The sequence below is a fragment of the Amblyomma maculatum genome, chromosome 11, assembly GCF_055883805.1.
Source record: "Amblyomma maculatum isolate TAMU_Amacu chromosome 11, ASM5588380v1, whole genome shotgun sequence".
Taxonomy (NCBI): domain Eukaryota; kingdom Metazoa; phylum Arthropoda; class Arachnida; order Ixodida; family Ixodidae; genus Amblyomma; species Amblyomma maculatum.
The window spans coordinates 114,224,156-114,245,534 of NC_139354.1; the positions used below are offsets into that span (position 1 = coordinate 114,224,156).

General features: G+C 43.8%; 1 protein-coding gene across 1 annotated transcript in view; it reads right to left on the reverse strand.

The window, feature by feature from the left end:
- Positions 1 to 21,379, reverse strand: part of nau (myogenic-determination protein nautilus) — a 95,441-nt gene that overhangs the window by 57,136 nt on the left and 16,926 nt on the right. The window contains exons 2-3 of the mRNA XM_084585604.1: positions 18,978 to 19,244; positions 15,542 to 15,670 (exon numbers count right to left, since the gene is read on the reverse strand). Coding sequence (XP_084441730.1) covers positions 15,542 to 15,670; positions 18,978 to 19,244 — 396 coding nt within the window. The remainder of the gene's footprint in view (positions 1 to 15,541; positions 15,671 to 18,977; positions 19,245 to 21,379) is intronic.

Genomic DNA, 21,379 nt, shown 5'->3' on the forward strand with positions numbered 1-21,379 from the left:
GATACTTGAACCTATGCACAAACCTCTGCATAACGAATATTTCGTGCATGCCACGTGCCTTCGGATATAGCGAACACGCAACCTCGATTATAACGAAGATGCATGCATACTGCGTGTTGGATATAACCAACACGTAACCTTGGTTATAACGAAGAGTCATGCATCTTCGTCATCGTGTTGTATTTCGTTGCTGTTGTAATGTATTTATGTACTTGTGTTTTTCGCTTGGGGCCCGGAGTCTCGTCAGGCAGAATTATCTGCATGTAACTTCGGGCACCAGCATTTCTCATCATCTGAAAAAATAAAATTCCAATTCAAACCCAGGTTACGCGATAGCTATATCCAATAACACGTGGTATGCATGCATCTTTGTAACAACCGAGGTTGCGTGTTCGGTATATCCGAAGTCACATGGCATGCACGCATCTTCTTATGTAGAGGCTCATGCAGAGATGCATGCATCGTCGCCATAACCGAGGTCTAACGCTCGATAAACATGATCTGCAGCGTCCAACGTCTCAATATTTGTAGCCTGAGCTACATTGCCCACAAACTTGCGCGGTGCTCCGAGGAGGCACAGAGCCGTTGCCTAGCCGGCGGATGCCGCGTGCGCTCCGGGCCATCTGGCAATAAAGAAGCAACCAGAAGAAGATGGCTCGTCTTTAATGCAACAGCAACATAGCTAGACCACCAGACTAACCTGGACTTGTAATCAAGATTAAGATGGCATAGCAGAGCCAAGTCGCTGCTAATTTTATGCTGGGTCGATCTCTTCACAAAAAAAAAAAAGTCTTCACCGGGAATCGAACTTGTACCCCTCGGATGCTCAGCCCAGAGCTCTATCCAACTGCTCAACGCCCGGGATTTTTTTTTCTTTATTGCATGGAAGTACTTCAAGCCCGATTTAACCAGGTCGCTTCCCGCAACCTGTCATACATCAGTATCGAGCTCTCACTTTGTCCACACACCAAAATTCCGGGCGACATATGCATGCATCTATTTAAGGTAACCAGAACAGGAGGTCGATCCTGCGCAGAATATATCCCCTGCACCATAGCACACTGTTCTATGAACAGAGACTTGTGGTTGCTCTGCGTGGAGATCCCATGCTGCTCTTCCACAGGCTAAACACGCCCGAGATCGGGATTAGAGCATCTTAATTCTCTTTCTCTAGCGTGAGGATGATAGTAGTGATGATGATTGGCTAGTCAGCGGCGCATTTCGGGCGAGTGTGTACTCGGCATTCGAGAGTATTGGATTGAACTAGATTAGACTGGACTGGATTGTACTGGTTTCACTTGGACAGGCTCGAATTGAATTGGACAGGATGAATTGAATTGGATTGTATTTGACTGGGATGAACAGTACTTAACTGGACTGGATTTGATTAGACTGGATTGGTTTGGATTGGATTAGATTAGACTTGATCGGTTCAGATTACACAGGATTGGATGGCATTACATTGGATTGGAGAGCAGCAGGTAGCCCAGCTGCAGGTCCACGGGCTTTCACTAAGCATATCCTGGCCTAGCTGAGCTAAGCTACGGCCACTCTTTTTTTCTTCCATTGCTGCTTCGGTCAAAGACCATGTGGTCGATTTATTCGTGCTTTATTTGTATCTTGCTCCTTTTCCTCATTTGAGTAATTCGGTACATTCCTTTTCAGAAACGTTCATTCAAGCGAACTTTCACATAAATATCCTTTATAGTTTCAGTTTCTGTGCTGTTTTTGTTGTCCTGAACCTACATCGTCAATGAACCCCTGTTCATTTTCGCGTTATTTCTACCGTAGCATGTCTGCCTGTTAGAACTGTTTTTTTCCAAGAGTCATCTCTTAATGCCAAGCCACTATATACTTCACACCGTCAAAATCAATCGAAAATATTGTAAATTGGATTTTCCGAGTTTGGCAAACAACCAAAAATGTTGTGGTGGACATCTGTCGAGTACGGCAAGAAAACAAACCCATTGGAGCACTGCGGATTCGCAACTTGTATTTTCTCGTGGGAAGGGAGTATGGAAGGTCCAGCTATCACTGCAGCCGATAACCCCACATCTCAAGCTGTCACACAATTTCACTCCAGTGTATCGAACGCTGTCATGAACATCAATAGCCAAGACAGTAGAAGATTGAAGAGGCATGGCTGCAACTCAGTGCTTAAGACCACCGGACGCGAAATTTGGATGCTGAGGTCCACACCTTACTAGCGGTTTTTTGTTTTTCATCCTACTTTATATTTAGTTCATTATATTTATACCTTAACATAATTACAGCGCTCATTTGTGTCACCAACAAAAATTAGAGAAAGTAAGCAGTCTTGTATGCCTTCTTTGACCTGAGTGACTGTTGGCTTCTTTCAGAGGGCTTTCTGTGGACAATATGTGAAAACATAGCTTACAAGAGCGCGGAAACGGACAAAAGATAGAATAAGGATACTACAGATGCTCGCTATAATTACTTCTTAGCTCCATGAAGGAAAGTAAACATAGTAAAACAAAATATGTACAAGACAAACGACATTGCCCAGACATCTGTCTTGAGTATGAGAAGCCAGCACATTTTTAAATAAACCTTGTTTTGAGTCACTGCACACTGCCAGTCATTCAGCCGTTCTTCATTTGTGTTCCTACTCTGCTGAGCTCAGGAATCAAACGCACGTTTACCCATATCCCGAAGCACCGTGAAATCTTATTCCAGGTGGCTCTTGTGGCACAGGCTGTGCTGGGTCAGTGTTGGTTGCGATCCAGGCCCCTCAGCTCATCTATTAAAGTACCCCGCCCAGGTGGAGCAGAGGCTAGGGTGCTCTACTACGGTGCCTAAGGATGCGGGATCGAATCTCGGACTCTGCGGCCGCTTTCGATGGCAGCGAAAAGCTAGGCGCCCGTGTTCTGTGCGATGTCAGTGCATGTTAAAGAACCCCAGGTGGTCGAAATTTCCGGATTCCTTCACCACGGCGTCTCTCATAGCCTCAGTCACTTTGAGACGTTAAACATCCAAAACAAACAATCATCATTTAAAATCCGACAGTCGGATCTGCACAAACGTCGGACGTAGATACTCGTAAGGCCCTGCAGGCAACAAATGAAACGTTTTACATGGAATTGCAAACATCCATGTGGTTGGATATGGTTGGTAAGCACGTATAATTAGACAAATGAGATGAAAGGTAAAAAAAGAACAGCTAAAGAACACTGCTGAATCTGCATTGGAGTAATGCGAAGGCACGGATGCTGCTGCTGGTTGCTTCTGATTGTTTCTAGCTGCTTCATTCACTTCTTGTTTACCCATTTTAGTATTTGGTACTTTCAAATTGCGCGGCAATCCCTTCCTATGCCCTTTTTTGGCTCAACTTCAGATTGCGTGATGTCACATCTTTGACGTCACTCTGATTGACTGATTTAATTGACTATTTAGTATTAAGGGGAAAACCTTTAATGCCTCATCGCTGTCGTCAGCTAAAGTGTCACGCTTTTGCGGCGGCTCTGAGTGGTCGAGACGGGATGACGTCATGTAGTTCTCAACCAATCACAGAGCACCATCACAGTATGCGCGAATGAGTGCCTTATATGCCATATGCCAATAAATAATTAATTACTAATACTAAATAATTATTTACTAATTTTAATATCATCAATTAACGGCAAAATAAATAGGTATTACTAATTCATGACAAAATATTTATTAATTGTAATTAATAACAATTGCAAAATTATTATTTACTCATTAATGTCGCACACGCGGTACAATAAACCGCACAACAGTAAACTTAGGGGACAACGGACAGGCGCCTGTCCGTTGTCCCCTTGTCTCTCTTTTGTGGGTATGAATGTTTTGCACCACAGTTTTTTCCCGGTTTTTAAAAGATGTTAGACCAACTAGCCCGGCAACATGCTTTATTAAGATACAATTACCAGCATAAATGCACTCACAGAATGAGAAAGAGTAGTCGCTCACTTTACTCGTAGCAGCATTTACAGCTACATGTGAAAAAGTCGCGTAGCAGAACGCAGCACTCAGGCTTTCGCCTTTCATCACTTTAGTCGCCAAAGTGTCCTCGATTTTGTGATACATCATAACGTCACCCTAATTGACGGACTTAATTAACTATTTTATTATTTGATACATTCAGCGCCAAGTCATTTGCTAATGAGACCATTTTTGTTTTTACTTTTACATTTCTGCCTCTAATTGGTTACCTAATTAGCTTATTGGCCTAATTATTTTTCGGACACAATATTACGTCACCCTCTATCAATTGACACCACTATTTAACCTCTACCACTTCTCAATTACTCACAACTGCTCCGGACACGATTTTACGGACACGTTCTGCGGATGAGGTCTGCGGACGCGGTGTGCGGACGCACACTGCCGACAGAAATCCGTGAACATAGCGAAGTAATGCTTTCGCATTAAAAGCGCAACGTTTAAACAGTGTCTAAGGAAACTACGATGAGCAGGGACAGTTTTTTTTTTGTTTTGTTTTCGCTCCAACCTGGCGCCTTATCTGCTGAACTCGGCGAAGTGGATAGCTAGGTACTTTGCAAAGCTTTGAAGATGAGAGCTCCGCCAGCACAGCGCATGTCTATGTTGCTTCATCATATCCACCCACTCACTCACTCACGCTCTCCATAACGTTTAAACACGACAAAAAACACACGTGGAGACCGTTTTTCTTTGTGTTTATAGATATTTTGGTTCAATAGTCAACTCCCTGAATACTATTCCAAATATTCTATTTTTGTATCAACCAGTCAACCCAAAATGTATAACAAAAAACTGCGACCTTTGCAATGTTCCTCCGAGCTGTAGACATAAAATGCGAAATTTCCAAGCAGAACAAACACGGCGACAAAGACCACGCAGGAACGGCTGCCAGAGCGGCAATGGCTGCAGAACTCGAACAGGTAGCGCAAATAATCTTCACAATGTTTTGAGTGTTGACAACGTCCGGCCTTACATGGGACCAGTGCAGTGCCAATGCGCTACAATATTGGGCCAAGGGTCTGTGTTGCCGGGGATAATGCGCGTCTTTCAAGGCAATAATGGCGTAATGGTCTCAATGCCGGGTCCAAATTCAGCCCAAAATTAGTACATCGTCCTCCTGTGTGTGCGACAGTGTGGTTTGTCTCTTTATATGGCTGGGGTGCTTCCTCTCGTTCGCTTCCGATACATCTTTATACCAAATTTCCGGAAGCCGCTGCTTACAATCTATCTGGCACCACCCTTGCTTCAAGCGTGCACAGAAGCTGTCCGTTACTCACGTATACATCCGCGCTCCCACGATTCCGCTAGGATAAACATTAATTACTCGGTGTTAACACCATGTTCAGCTCTTCAGAGCCTTTAGGAATTTGCCGCTGTTTTCCTACCGCTCGTGGGTGCATAACCTATTGGTGAGGCCATGGCTTGAGGACGTTCTTAAAACGGCGTCACCACAAGTATACACACGCACTAATGAAACCCATTTCTTGCCGAATCTTGGTCATCAGAGAAATTGTGATGATATCGGTGATCTCAAGATTGAAAGCTTCTTGTTCGAGGTTTTATTTTAGTAAGGCGTGAGGCTGCAGAGTCCTAAATCATACCTTTAATAAGCACGTTGGAGCCCTGTCTACCAGTGTTCGGAAGGATGATGAGCTTAAGCCCAGTGATTTTATTGCGGCTGGATTAAACATGGGTAGAGAGCTATCGAGCATCGCTCTGCCATATGCTGGAAACAATTACAGAAGATTCTAGCAGCAACGCATGTGGTTTCTCGAAATGCTTCTTGCCAAACGCTATTATAATAAATACACTGACATCAACCTCAGCGGAAGATGATCGGTCAAGGCATTTTCAACGTAATAGTTATTGATGAATTCGTAGGCAAGTGCAGTTGCTGAATGGTTTATTCAAGGGTCGCTGCGTGGTTTTATCAGAGGAAAATACTTTTACCTTCAAAAGAAAACATGCAAATTAGAAAATTGGTCTCAAGAGGATGTATTTTAGCTTCCAGATATCCCCAAACTAGTCATAGCAGACCAGAAAATGTAGGCATTTATAGATTTTTATATGTACAACATCCGTCAAGGATCATGGGACCTATACCTAGAATGTGAGAGGCACGTAGCGTAAAAAGGCGGAAAAGCGAGTGTGTTCGACAAAGAATAAAAGACCGAAGATTTGTAATTTGCAGTCATGTACCGCCAACAAAATTACTAATGAAAATAGCGCTGCACAGTTGATTCCATGAGTTCTTTTCTTTCACCTACATTGTGTGCAGAGATATATGACTTAGCTGATGACCTTCCTAAAGCGACTAAAGCTTTAAGTGAAGCTGTGATGGAAGGATTTGCATAAGTTCGATCAACTTTGCTTCTTTGAATTCCATAGAAAGAAACCTATAGCGGAGTTAAATGCAAAAAAAAAAATGAAAAGCTAAAAACTGGCAGAGCTAACTTTGACAGCTTAGCATGTCAGTCAACTTGAGCTGCTTGGCATCTGTCGCCGAAATGTGTGTAGTGTAGAAAGCTCCGAATTTAAGCAGGGAGCTCAGACGGCTGCTGAGCTCTGCTCTCTATCCCTGCTCTTTCCCACAGCAATGACGTAAAGCAGACCGAAAAGTCGTTAGCGGCTACTGCACGGCTGCTAAAGCGGACGCAGGCATGTGTTCACATTTTGTCTTGCATGTGCAAGTGCCTGAGCGGTTCTGAGTGCGAACGGAAGTTCGTGAAGACGAGGACGCACAGCGCGACAAAGTCTCTGTTTAGGTCGCGGCGATGACCTAGTTGCTTAAAGCGGCGGCTGGCGAAGCTGACCTGTGAGAATCACCGTGTGTTCGAATCATGTTCGCGGTGGTGTACTATTTTCTGTTATGTGTCTTATTCATTACGCCCCCCTCACATTGTGCGCGAGGTCACAGTGTAACGACGGTAAAATGGGTTCATAGGAGGCATTCGCAGGCGCACGACGTTTCGCTCTGAGCATAAACGAATGTAAGAAAGCACTTGTGCGAACGAATAAGAGCACAATAAAACCAACCTTGTCCGTTGATTAGTTTTAGGATTCAGTACGTGATTGTTTCGAGCCACATTTGCAGACAAGGCGGCGGGAACCGGAATTAGATGCACTGTCGTGCATGGGCAGAACGCAGCATCTCGTTCCGATGATTGTATTGGGGGCTTCATGGCCTCAGTGTCTTACTGGTTTTGCTACAGCAACCTCCTTAAACCTTGAGAGATGCAGGTCAATCAGGGATATATTGAGTGAATAGGTATTTACATGGTTAAATGCAAAGTAACCAAACTTCAGAATGCGTACGTTTTTTCACTATTAGCATTATAGTCTTCCATGCATTTGGCATATAATGTGAAAACACTGTTCCAAGTGTTATTTAGAAAGCACGAAAATGCACAGTGCGGTTATAAAGCGCAGATGCATATATGTTGCCATGTGTTGGTGACAATGCCGTAGGGGACAAATCAAGATACTAGCGTTTTACTGGCTCTTTATTGGGCTGACTTGTGCCCACAAGGAAATTAAGCAACACGGCAGCGTCGAGAGTAAACATTGTGCGCGTAAGTAGTCGAACTATAAATGCCCACTGCATTCGGTGGTGCTCAGTTTAAAGTCGTTGCAGAAAGGTCTAGATAAACCAGCTGAAGGGCGCTGGAAAAGTATGGAACAATATGCAAACTGTTGTGCTTGTCTGCAATCATTCCAGACTTATCTCGGCGCAACTCGCGCTTCAAATAAATTCATGAATAATTCATAAAGCATGGACAATCAAAGAGCACTAAATGATGTCATGTGTCACAATCACAGTGATAAGGCCGCATGCCGGCGGGTGTTGAAATCAGCAAATAAAAATTTGTAAGCTTTGCGGCAATATTTAGGAGAGTTGGTGACGATCCATGTTGGACACGTTCGCAGTGTTATATGAAATGTGAAGAGGGTATTTATTGAACTGATGCGACGCTAACGTTGGCAGTGCTTCAGACGAAGTAGGGTAGAACCACCAAAGGCAGACCACAGCTTCACGGCGAGAAGGAAGGGCGCCGGAGACCAGCGATGGTGATCGAGATACCAGATGATGATGATGATGACCTGAGATGCCACGGCGATGAATGATCTTCGTCTTCCTCACACCGGAAACAAGAGACCGGCTTATATGTACGGTTATGTTTTTACTCAAAGCATTAAGACGAAATTAAGCCACAACCTAATCCGTGCTTGTTGAGCGTGCTTCAGAGGTGGTGCTCACCATATCGCATCGGTCCCCGGCGGAGAGAACACGAGTGACGCAGGCAGCTAGGACGGGCTTCGTCAAAAGGTTAGCATTGTGTTAAAAAAAAAAAAAGAAAGAGGCTCGTCAAACACAGAGAAGCCCTGCTGAGAAAGGACGCGCACAACGGCTACAGGCTACGCTTCCTGCTCCGAGCCACCTCTGTGCTGAACAAGGTTGGCCACTGTTCGCCGCGTAGTGGCAGAAAAGAACACAAACTAAGCGAGGATCATTGCAAGACACAAACCGCAACAGCGAGCGGACGTGGTGGAAACAGCGCCCTCCATCATCCGCGAGATGCTGCTATTCCGGGCCGCCCGACGCATTGATGACAGCAGCGGTTCACCGTCTCTTCATTTATTACGCTCTTTCACAGCAGGAAGAAGCAACGCGACTGCAGGCTTTCTCCAGAGACGGCTCTAAAGGGTGTCATTAACAACGATAACATGTCACCGTGCCGAGTCTGGCTGCGATTCTCCCAGAAAAAAAAAAAAAAGCGCGCGTACAATGCTTGCCAGACGAAGAGCAGCGAGGACAGGCATTCCCTTGTCCTTGACGTTATTTCCTGCGTCGCTCTCGCCTCTTCTCCATTATATTTAGTGTGCGCGATGAGAGCCCCTTTAACTTTTTATTCCTGCCTAACTTACACGCCATGAAAGGAAGAGGGTAATATGAAAAAAAAAAAAAATCCGAGGAAGGCGAGCGAACACTAACCTTTATGAACATCAGCTGTAAACTGACCTGCGTTTGGAACATGACTTTCGAGTGGTCCACAAGGGATGAAATGTGAGTGCTCTCTACAGTACAATCTACGTGCATTGGTACAAAAAAAAAAGAAAATGTCAGCGGAAAAATTACATTATAATAAAGATAGGGTAAATTTCCGGCTTACAATAGCCCCTTAAGATACAGAGAAACAAAAGAAAAAATATAATTTCAGTTGAAGTGAATGTAATATACTATAAAACTTTCCTAATTACACATTTTAAAAAATGAAACATTTGAACTTTTATGTTCAAGGGGAGCTCAGAGCCGCGATAGTAGAATGGCATATCCGCTTTTGAGATTAAAAAAAAAATGATTTTCTAGAGAGCACAAAGATTTTTGGCCCCGTTGATCTGGAGCCCAGCACACTCAGTGAATTGTGGAAACGACGGCGCTAACATCACACCCCACGATCTATTACTACGGTTCCTGAGCATTCACTCTATGACGAATATGCAGATAAATGAAGCCAAAGACCGGAAGATGCTATATATCGACTCAGAAGTTGCGCTGTACAGACTCGGATATACTACACCTCATATTTCACACGAAACGAGCCCGGAATCTCTAACAAAAATGCAGATTTTGCGAGAAGGCAGACCTGCACCATATGGTACAGTCTGGCTAAAAAGAAAGCCCAAGTCACTGAATGAGCCAACGGTGTGTGATGTCTAGCTCGGACGAAGAGCGTAAGCGTAAGCTTATCGAATTACGAAGCGCAACAGCTTACGCCAATGCTGTACCAGACTAAGAACGACTCCCTGCTCTTTTGAACTCTTTAATTTTACTTCAACAAATTTTTATTCATCAGAACAGTATTCAGAAACATAATTTTAGAGCAATTAAGGAAGTTTGCTCATGGTGCAAGAGAAAAACAGAAATATGTGCCAGATGTTTTGGCTACTAATGACTGGATACTTGTGCACAGTACTTTTTCATCCTGGCCTTTATCTCCCTAGAATTTACCTTTTCAGGACTTGTTCACTTGGTGCATGATTGCCGAGCTGCTTATTTCCCATGAAAGGCAACACGCTCAAAGTTTTTTTAGTGTATCATAACCAGACAGTATCCAGAGAGTTCGATGTCCATTGATTTGAGCCTAATTTTTAGAGCAGCGTTTACAAAACATTTTTTAGTGCTCTGTTTCTAAAAAGAAAGGTGGTGAATTATTTTATGTTTCTTAATTAGTTTCTTTTTTTTTTGTAGAAGAACATCGTCCAGGTTGCAACACTATAAAAGAACTAACATGACAGACTACTGAAAAACATGCAACTTCTTTTCGAGTTTCCTACCGTGCCTAATTTGACACATGAATATAAAGTAAATGTTTTTTTGCCACCTAGCTTCACACTTCCTTCTTTCGCTGAAAACATTCGAGTGACTAGAATATAGCGAAAGTTGCGCTGATATAAGCTAAACTTAGCGGTTTTTTGTTGCAACGCTACCATGAACTAGTTATAATTTCGTTGTACTGTAAACTGGTCGATCATATTATTACAAAACACATATACCAATTTAGAGGTAAACACGTAATCCCGACTTTAAAAAAAAAAGTACGTTTATGGAAGGCTACTAACAGTCACACTAGTGCCAGGATACTAGCTCTTTTTTTTTCCCAAATAATTTCCAGATATACGCAGTATTCCACAATTTCCGAAATACTGTTGATACACTTTCTCATAAAAACTAGCATTGCGCAGCTGCATTGAGGTTCCAAGATTTTAACGTTCTGTCATGGTGCTTGCAGTGCAACTGGTGTGGATGGGAGCGTGCGTGCGTGTTCGTGTGCGGCATCAGCTACATCTGCTACATTTTGACTCTACGCGGGAGATAGTGCGTGCGTGGATGTCTCAGTTATTCGAATCACTTCAAGCAATATTTATTCTTCAGTGACTATCACCCTCCATGGTCACCTTAATTATCCCTTTTCGTTTTTTCCCTCGTCCTCAGTGCAGAGTAGCAGGCCAGGGATTCCATACAGGAGGCCGTCCTTTCCAAATTTTTTATCATTAAATTACTTTCTCCTTCTCTCTCCCAATGCATTCATTAGCAATCTATAAACCAGTCATACATTAGGAATAAAATCCGACAATTGATAATTAAGCCAGATTCAAGCCTAAAAAACAGGCATGATCAGGAAGGCAAGGTAAACAGTGGCTGCCAAGAGCAGCGGACTGAATTTCAAGAGAGGAAAGCGAGGAGAGGCATGGCAGGGCATGTCAAAGGACGAGACGGGTGGAAGAGATTATTATGTTTGGGAGACTAGGTAGGATAATTCTTTACTGCTTTTTCGAAACAGTATGATACTATATTTACTGTGGTAATCGATGGCGCCATTAACAGTGCCGTTAGTCTTCCGCCTTAAGATTTCTGCCACCTCTCATGCCGTAATTTTGTGTTATTGGGGCCCAAGTCTCTTAGGAAGTATATGTTTATTTAAACTACCAGAATGCCCGGAAGGCATTAAAAAAGTGGCGTGTAGAACTCGAGAAGATATATGCATATAAAAGTAGAATGTACAAATATGCTAATACTAATAATGGGAGATTACAATGAGTAGGGAATAAGTAGCAGCTTGCTGATGCCAGAAGTTTTTGGTGCCAGTTAAAACATTGCATTCTTTAGTGTATTATAGTGGGTGTCTCACATAACATGAGCGAAGCCTTAAAAATGCATCCTCATGCGAATTGGCAACGGGATGCGTAATGTTGGCGCTAGTATCTTGTTACAGAGGCTATTTTTTATTTTTGTCTTAACTACATTTTACGTATGCTTTATAACTAAACCTTTTAAATATTGCCTCCAGGTCTAGAGTGCGATAAGAAAAATTATAGAGCACGTTAGAAAAATCCTCTCAGTATATTGCTTGCTTCAAGATGCATCTCACGCGGTCCTTTATCCTATATAACAAAAGCCCCAAAATGTGAAAAAGAAAATAAAAAGAGAGCCATGTGATGGCACGCTTACACACTGCTATTGTGCAACGGATTAACAAGGTTGGCTGCAGTGTGACCGGCCACAAAGAAGCGACAGGCCGTTTTGCCTGTTTAGGTATTTGGGCTTCCGCTTCATGTCGCATGACGGTGAAAATATTCGCTACTGGCCGAGTGGCGCGAAAGCAATAAAACGTCCAAAACGGCCAAAGAAAAGAAACCTTTTTTGATTTTGCTTCAAAGAAGGAACTCGTGTCTAGCGGCATGCACTTGCGCCGTTACACGACGGAAACCAGAAGCCCAAGCCCCTACTGCAGGAGCAGAAGCATTGCATGTCTCAAAAAATTTAAGAGCACTGGAGAATCTGCATTGGAGTAATGCGAAAGCACGGATGCTGCTGTTGGTTGCTTCTGGTTGCTTCTAGTTGCTTAATTCACTTCTTGTTTACGCATTTTAGTCTTTGGAACTTTCAAATTGCGCGCCAATCCCTTCCTATGCCCTTTTTTGGCTCTACTTTCGGTTGAGTGTTCCAACTACCGCACGATCGCGCTTATTTCGCATGCTAGCAAGGTGATGTTAAAAATCCTGCAAGGTAGGCTGCAGCAGTATGTGGATCGGGAGCTTCCGGACGTGCAAGTTGGGTTTCGCAAGGGCAGAGGAACTAGAGACCAAATTGCCAACCTTCGCTGGATCATGGAAAAAGCAAGAGAGTTCCAGAAACCCATTTACTTCTGCTTTATTGATTATGCGAAAGCGTTTGACTGCGTAGATCACAGCAGATTGTGGCAAGCTCTCCAAGAGATGGGAGTTCCAATTCACCTCATCTGTCTCCTCAGGAACCTTTATGAAGGGCAAGAGGCCACAGTCAGAACTGGGCATGGTCTTACTGATTGGTTTCCGATTGAGAAAGGGGTGAGGCAAGGCTGCATACTGTCGCCCTGCCTATTTAACCTATATTCAGAGTGCATCATGAGGAAGGCCGGTCTGGACGAGTCTTCAGCTGGGGTGAAGATTGCTGGAAAACGTATCAACAACCTTAGATATGCGGATGATACCACTTTAATGGCAGAAAGTGAAGTGGAACTCAAGAGACTTCTGATGCGCGTACAAGAAGAGAGTGAGAAGTTTGGGCTTAAACTGAACATTAAAAAGACGAAGATCATGGCGTCTTGCCCTATCAAGTCCTGGAGCATCAATGGACAAGAAGTGGAAGCTGTGACAGATTTTCTGTTCTTGGGCGCCAAGATTACCTCGGAAGGAGACTGCAGCCATGAAATTAGGAGACGCCTGCTTCTGGGAAAGAGAGCAATGGTTAGCCTTGACCGAGTAGTAAAGAGCAGAGACATTAGTCTGCCAACCAAGATCCGTATAACCCGTGCTATGGTCTTTCCAGTTGTGATGTATGGATGCGAGAGTTGGACTGTGAAAAAGGCTGACCGCCGAAGAATTGACGCGTTTGAATTGTGGTGCTGGCGAAGACTCTTAAGAGTTCCTTGGACTGCCAGAAGATCAAATCAGTCGATATTGTCGACCATAAATCCTGACTGCTCATTGGAGGGTCAAATTCTAAAGTTAAAGCTCAGCTACTTTGGTCATCTGATGAGAAGAGAGGAGTCGCTGGAGAAAGATTTGATGTTGGGAAAGGTTGAGGGTCGCCGGAGAAGGGGTAGGCAGCGAACGCGATGGTTAGATGGCATTCTCGAGGCATTGCAGATGAAGCTATGTGATGTTAAGAAGATAGTGAGAGACCGGAAAGCGTGGCGTGACATGGTCCATAGGGTCACGAAGAGTCGGACACGACTGAACGCCTGAACTGAACTGAATTAACTATTTTAGTATTTGATACATTCAAATGTGGCGCGAAGCCATTGGCTGATGAGACTATTTTCGCCTCTGCTTATACTTTTTGCCTCTAATTAAATACCTAATTAACTTATTGACCTAATTATTTTTCGGACACAACATTACGTCACTCTCTGTGGACTGACGCCACGCAATATCCTCTACCGCTTCTCTATTACTCGCAACTGCTGCGGACGACTTTTACATTTTTGTGTGTAATTAATTACCTAGTTAAATCATTGGCCTACAACATTACGTCACCCTCTATCGATTGACGCCACTCATTAACCTCTACCACTTCGGTATTACTCATAACTGCTTTGGAGACCATTTTGCGGCCGTGGTCTCCGTTCAGAAATCTGTGTACATAGCAAAGTAATACTTTCGTATTCAAACCTGAAAAGCGCGCCAAGACACTGCAGCGAATGCGATTGAAGCTACTTCTTGCTCAGCAGGGCCACTGTGATTGGAAGAAAATCTCGACTTGTAAGGAACATTTTTGAGGCTGCATATATGCGAAAGCTTAGGCTTGATACTTTCTAAGTGAGCCTTTTGTGGGTCTTTCAAAGATAAAGAGGCCTATGGTTTGATTACCCAGTGACGCAAGTGTTATCGCGCTTTACTTTAGTTTATCTATGGCTATCTTGTTTACCTGTGACGAGGGATCATCTTTGCCTGTTTTCTTTTCTTTGTGACACGCATATACCTCTTTTACGGCTACGTATGTTTTTCTAAACACCTCGGTTGCTAGTTGCTCCTCGTCCTATCTGAAGTGTTTGTTTCTTTATCTTATTACCCAGTTTGCTTTTTAATGTTTGTTCTGCCTGGGTTTTTGTTTCTATTTTTTTGCATAATTATAGTTATCTGTTTATGCTGTATACTGTCGCCCTCTTAGTCATTTGCTTTCTTTACCTCGAGGTTTACTCCGGTGCGAGTCATAAATACTACCTCTAAAAAAATAACTAAAGTAGTGAAAACCACCCCTGAAAGGCGAAAGAACTCCGGAGTTAAAAAATTGAATATTATACAATAAAAGTGATGCAGCTGAAGAGAATCAAGCTCTTCCTTCCAGGATACCTTTTCACTCTAATGTATCTATGATATAGTGCGTCTGTAAATGAAAATGATCCTTGCGTCCGATCTCTAGTAAAAGCTTTCTTTTAAAGTCTTCCTGCTTGTGTAGCAAGTAGTTAAATCTACCACATGAAATCAATGAACTGTGTTTTAAAAATAAATGTGAGGCAAGTGTGTGATATTGTCCAGTACATTTATAAACCTACTTATAGGAATGTTGCAAACGTCCAACGCGTAGCAATGTTTTCCTTCCCAAGTTGGTCGTCCACTCGCAAGGAGTAAATCAAGACTACCTTTGAAAACCGTTTCGGAAAACGTGTGAAAACTGCAAGCGTGTTGTCGGAGAATTTGCGAATATTTTTATTGTTATGGTGCAGTTATACAACTTGTGAAAGAAACTACTTTCAAAAACCGTTGATCATAATTTCCATTTAAACTTCGAAGCCTTTTTTCATGAAAAAAATATTCATTCTTGTTGCAGTGCACAAGAACTCTAAGCATAACACGACATCACGATGCTAGGCAGGAGGTTAACTATGCTTATTGTTCTGAAATGATGCGAACGCGAATCTGAAGCCAAATATGAGACCTGCGAGTTCAATGCCTGATGCAGACCACCTGCATATAATGAGCCTATATATTTCTGGATCATAACGCTTACCTGTGGCGGCCTAGCGTGGGCAGCTTTTGCGCTTTCGAAAAGTCGGCTCGCTGTGCGCGCGCCGTCGGCCGCCTCCAGCAAGTCCTCGAGACCTTCGATGTACTCGATTGCGTTTCGAAGGATTTCCACCTGCAGACAGGAAGACGTGATGAGACGCGACGCATGTCAAGCGCCAACGAGGGACCGCTCTGATTTCGTGCCTGTTGACTACGTATGGAAATGATAATGCGCTCAGGAGAGAGAGAGAGATAGAGTACAGGGCGAGCACTACCAAGTGCAGCATTTCGCATCAAAAGCTCACGTGTCGCGTCCTGCTTAGCGTGTCTCGTCACCTGCATTGGTGCTTTGGAATACGGGAACCCACACTACACATTATTGTTTTCGCGAAAATACGATTTCTTTTACGAAAAAACGGTACAAATCAGACAGTCACAAAGTTATCCAGAGATCATGCCATCATAATATTCGTTAAAAATAGTGTTCTACATTATTGAAGGCCATACTCCTGTCTCCCTCTATTCTGATCAAAGCTGATAGCGGTGTGACAGCATCACAAATAGTGCCGACTCCATTCAAAACAGCCCACTCAATGCGACGTCACCAGCAGATAACCAAACAGAGGACGATTATGAAAGCTAGCTATAAGCCCATGTTTTGTTTTGCTCCTGCACTGCACGCAGGAAGATGTCGAGAAAAAAAAATGCAGGGGCGTAATTATTCTGCTTAGGTGCAATGATGCGAAAGCATTTGGGTAATTTTATGCCAAATGTACCAGCGTTTGCGTTCGACCCACTCTGATATTGTCGATAACATCTGCAGCTCTTTAGTGAAACGGCTAAAATAATTATCCGTAATAACTTTGACGAACAAAGTTTTCTGATCATGTGACAGCCTTCGAATAGCGCAAAAGTTGGTCTGCCTAAACAATTACAAAAAAAAAAAAGATCAAGCAAAGTGGCTTGTTGGGCGAGTTTGTCAAAATGTTTATTGTTATGCTTAAAAATGTTTTACATATAATGAATATGGACAGCTGTTATATTCGCATAGCAAGCAAATTCGTAGCTCAAAGTTTTTACGTTATTTTATGTATCCCCCCCCCCCCCCCCCCCATAAAATTTTTGCAGATTTTTTGTGCTCTTTCGCGATATCGGCGAGCAACATTATATGCTTCGCCGGTTCTCCATACTATGTGCTATGTCTTGAAATGGTTGAAACTGTAATAAAAAACAATATATTTCACAACGAAAATTCAGAAGTAAATATGTTGTGCCGCCTTTTCGGGCATATATAGTTCGTACAGAGCCGTTCCTTATAAAAACCTAATTTACAGCTCAACTCGTAATAAGCGTCATTAAAAATTTGCCCAACAATTTTTATCGAATCCTTTTTGTTTTAAGTGGGAAAAATAAATTTTTCTTTAATTAAACCGGCACCTGAAGCCATGGTTGCCTCTTGTTTCCATTGCGCAGCAGAACCCGGCCGCAGTGCCGCTCACTATTATACGTTGAGTTTACACGACCAATTTTGTGGAAGACAGCGTCAAATTCTTCGCGGGGCCATTTCTGCTGTCTCCTTTCTCCTGCACCCCTCCCCCCATCATTCAGCTGGAGCCGACACAATTCGGTTTGCTACCCAATTATGCAACGTGAGTTTATTTAAGAAAACATTAGGGATGAAACTTAAGCTCTGCCTTTGAGGATATGAAGCGATAGCATATGCTACTAGCCCACATATAAAGCCCCGCTTTAACCAAGCCGTATGGACGTGCCTTAGTGGCCTATAGGGGTAACGTGAATGCCAGGGTCCTATCAGGCTGATTCTGACATAACCGTCCCATGTGAAACGAGAGACCCCAGTTGGCAGCTCCTGGCAAATGAAATGTCGGGCAACTCTATGTCTAGGTGGAGCTTATCCATGTCAGCTGCCACCTACCGCCTTCCAGTGCCATACTCCTCATTTCTCACTCACAAAGCCAACGCCGGTAGACGGCCGCCGACGCCGGGTTTTCGGTGAACGGGGAATTTAACGCCATCGAGGTAATGAAGAATAAATGCATTTTAACTTATCAGTGCAGCAAGCAAGTAGTTAGATGTTTAATTACAATGTTGTCCCAGTATATATAGAGCATGCCTTCTTTGAATAACTTGAGTCGATATACTTTCGAGTCTGAGTGTTCTGGTTTTCCACTAATTGATAATGGTAAAGAATGTGACCGCGTACTCCCCACCACAATGTGATCGAAGCGGAAGCAAGGGTGGAATAGCAAATCTCTCATTGCTCTTGCAGTTTGAGAAGCCAGTGATGCCGGTTTCATTGACGATGTGAAGAAGGCTGCCGTGTTTGCCCTTGGTTTATTAGAGAAAACTCCTTTATAGCTGAGTAAGATGTAGTTCCAGCTAGAACATTGGTGAATGATGGTTTGAAATGATGCGAAGCCCGTGAGCCATTAACCGCCATTGCGAACCTCTGGTTAAATAAAGTTGGGCTCTTTTTTTTTTCAACACCGTTTTCTGGAACTCGGAATACCTCAACCTTTACGTAGCTTTAGCACATGTGAGCAGCTGATGGTGTGTAATTCTGTGACCTTGGTGAGGCCTTCAAAGGGTTGCACTTGACGCAAAACGATTCCCCCAATGAATACCGTCAAAAACGCTCTTGCAATGCGAGGTGGCAAAAAAAAAAATCCCACTCAGTTGCCAGATGAAAATCCCATTCCTGATTGCAATTATTAATTAACTTCGTTTTACTGTTCTATTGGGATGAGATGTCATCACATATGTAGTGGTTTTTTTTGCACTGTCGCTAGATAGGTCTCAAACTCGTTTCCACCCGTAATGCGTACTCAGGCATTGCCTTTAAGCCTTCGCAACTGTAGTGGTAATGCCGGGGATTGAATATGATTTTCGAGCCAGCCAACACATAAGCTTCGTTTTTAGCAGGTGAAGCTGATGTAAGAGAAGGCGGAAACCGCTGGTTGTGCTGTTTGGCAGCAGGGCAGTTGGGCAGCACACTGCGTCGGTCCTTGTAAACCACCTAATTTTTGCGATATGCTCATACCTCTAAACACCCCAGAAAGCATCCCTTTGTCTAGTAGCGGTGTGGCTCTTGGACATTATAAAGCAAGTGCACGAGTTTCGCGAATGTAAGCCATTAGTGACGTGCATTTGAGCCTGAACAGGCTAGCGCGTTTCTTTCGCTAATGACTACGTGGGTGCTACGCATAGCGCTTCAATAAACACGTTCTTTATAAATGTGTCTGTTTTCCTGACTTCTCGATCCAAACTCCTCTTGCAACCCGCGGTGGCTTACAGTATTACCACATGAATGAATGAATGAATGAATGAATGAATGAATGAATGAATGAATGAATGAATGAATGAATGAATGAATGAATGAATGAATGAATGAATGAATGAATGAATGAGCATCTACTTGCCTTTGGCAGCCTCTGCGCCGGGTTTGCGCAGGTTCTTCGCTTGAGAGCCTCGAATGCCTCGTTGACTCTTCGTAGCCTCCTTCGCTCTCTCAATGTGGCTGCTCGGCGTCGGTCTACCGCCAGCGTGCGTCGTTTGCAGGCGCGGCACGCCCATGCCAGGCACCGACGCAGGCCCTGACCAGCGCTACACGGAGCCAGAACGTGCTGCTCCGATGCAGACTCGGCAGGGATCGGTTGCCGTGGCTCCGGATTGCCGCCTTCACTCACCTGGAGAGAAGTGCACAGTTTATTTCGGCTGGCTCTACATTAGGTCAGGCACTAAGCATTAGATTTATGACATGCTTTAGCCTATGACTACATGAGGCTTGTAGCAATTGCTGCGGGTTTGCGTTCAGGCTCGAATATGGTGAAGCAGGTGTGCTGGGGAATGTAGTGTTATATCTTAAAAATATAGTTTGTGAACGCCACCATCCATAGTTCCTGGCGTCTTTTGCGAATACCTACAAGAAAATCTAAAAATACAGAAGCGTTTGTGTCAAATAGGGCGTGATGATAATAAGCATGAATGTTACTGAGAACTCAGCTCTTGGCACTTTAAAGCGGTTCAATAAACCAGGTACTGGGCAGGCTGGCTGCAGTCTTTGGGTATGGCGACGCAGGTTTGCACCACATTTCTCTGAACTCTACTGGCGGAGCAGCCGCGCAGCGGTAGCGCAGTGATTGCGATGCTCGACTCCTGTACCCAATGATGCGGGGTCAATCCCGGCTGCGGCTGCAGCTTTTTAGTGGAGGGAAAAAACAAGACAAGCGTGCTGTGCGATTTCACTGTACGTTAAAGAACACCAGGTTGCCTAAACTTCCGGAGCTCTCCACTGCGGCGTCCGTCATAGCCGGAGTCGCTTTGGGACGTTAAGCGTCATAAAATAAACCAAATCAACCAAACCTACTGACAGTGCAATCATGCCTCGCTGTTGCCGGGAATGCGGCTGCTATCCACTATTTTGCAATATCAGCCTTCTTGTTAAAGGCAAGGACAAAGTGGAGCGCGAAATTCTCGGATATTATTACATCGGTATGCGACAGGAAAACTGCAGCAGCAAAACCTTTATGCCTTTCAAATTTTCAACTTCAATACAATTTATTTCACCAAATACATGGTATGAGTGCTCGGGCAAAAAGCTGCTCGGGGCAGCTTGACGAGTCCCAAGAAACCATAACAAAGTAGAGCGTGACAGATACATGATTGCAATAACACAAAAAAAAAAACAACTAATATTTTATACGATAATGATGCAGGAAAACGAAGTTTCCTTTGACACTGGCGTTAGCACATTGGCTCGATCATCTCCAAAAGTTTGCGGTTTGTGCGTGTTTGGAGTTTGAGTTCCACATGCTCTGATGATTTCACTGGTAGATGGTCTCTTCTCAATAAAGCATAGGTGTTAGTCTAGTCTTTGTGTACGGTTCGTCTCTTCTCTTTTTTTTTTTAGTCTTTTGACTGGCTTACTTATTCGAGCCTTTTAAATACCGGTATAGGTACCGGAAGCGTGGCCCACTGGGGCTCTTTGCTTCAATCACACTACACGGTCTTGCTACTGCTAGCTAAGACCAAAGGAAATAAGAGCCGGAACCTGTGCCAGGAGGGCGGGGCCTTTAATTGGCCTGGCCGTTTGCTGCGCCGAGCGAAAACAAAAAGCGTTGGATTTTAATAGAGGACATCGAAACTACTGAAATAATAGGCGCCTCGCACTAATTGCCTCAACCGAAGTGAGTGCGGTAGGAACAGATGCCCCGAATAGTTCCTAGTCTTCTGACATACAATTACTGCGACGCGAACAAGCACTGTGTTCCTAAAAGCTGGTGCTATCTTTGTGCACAACAAATCATGAGCAGGAAAGCAAATAGTCTCGTAAAAGGCGCTCTCCAAAAATTAGTTTAAGCCTATTATGAATGCATAATAGCTTAGGGAAAGAGTAGCCGGTGTCATGGTCATGCTCAGACCTACCATTTCATGCCCGTGTAAATAATGCAATGTTATGCAGTGTCTTCCATTTATACAAAACGGAACAGCCGCGGAGTACTAACTGCCAGGTCTAAATAGTGTAGGAAAATCTACATTTATGGCAACCAAATAGATTAGAAGGAGCTACTACTGGTCAAGATACGATAATGCTAATATTTGACGTAATGAATAAAAGAAAGCCAGGCGTGCCGGCGTCAGCACATTTAACACGAACGGTCGAGCGCGTCGCCTGGATGTACAGCGGTGAGCAAAAGCGGAGCTCGGGAACCACATCTGAATTCCACCTAGCGAAAGCGACAGGGACAGCAATAACGTCATATAAATCGCGGAAAAATGGAACATTGCCACGATTGTCTCGATCCCAGATAGCTGTTGCAAG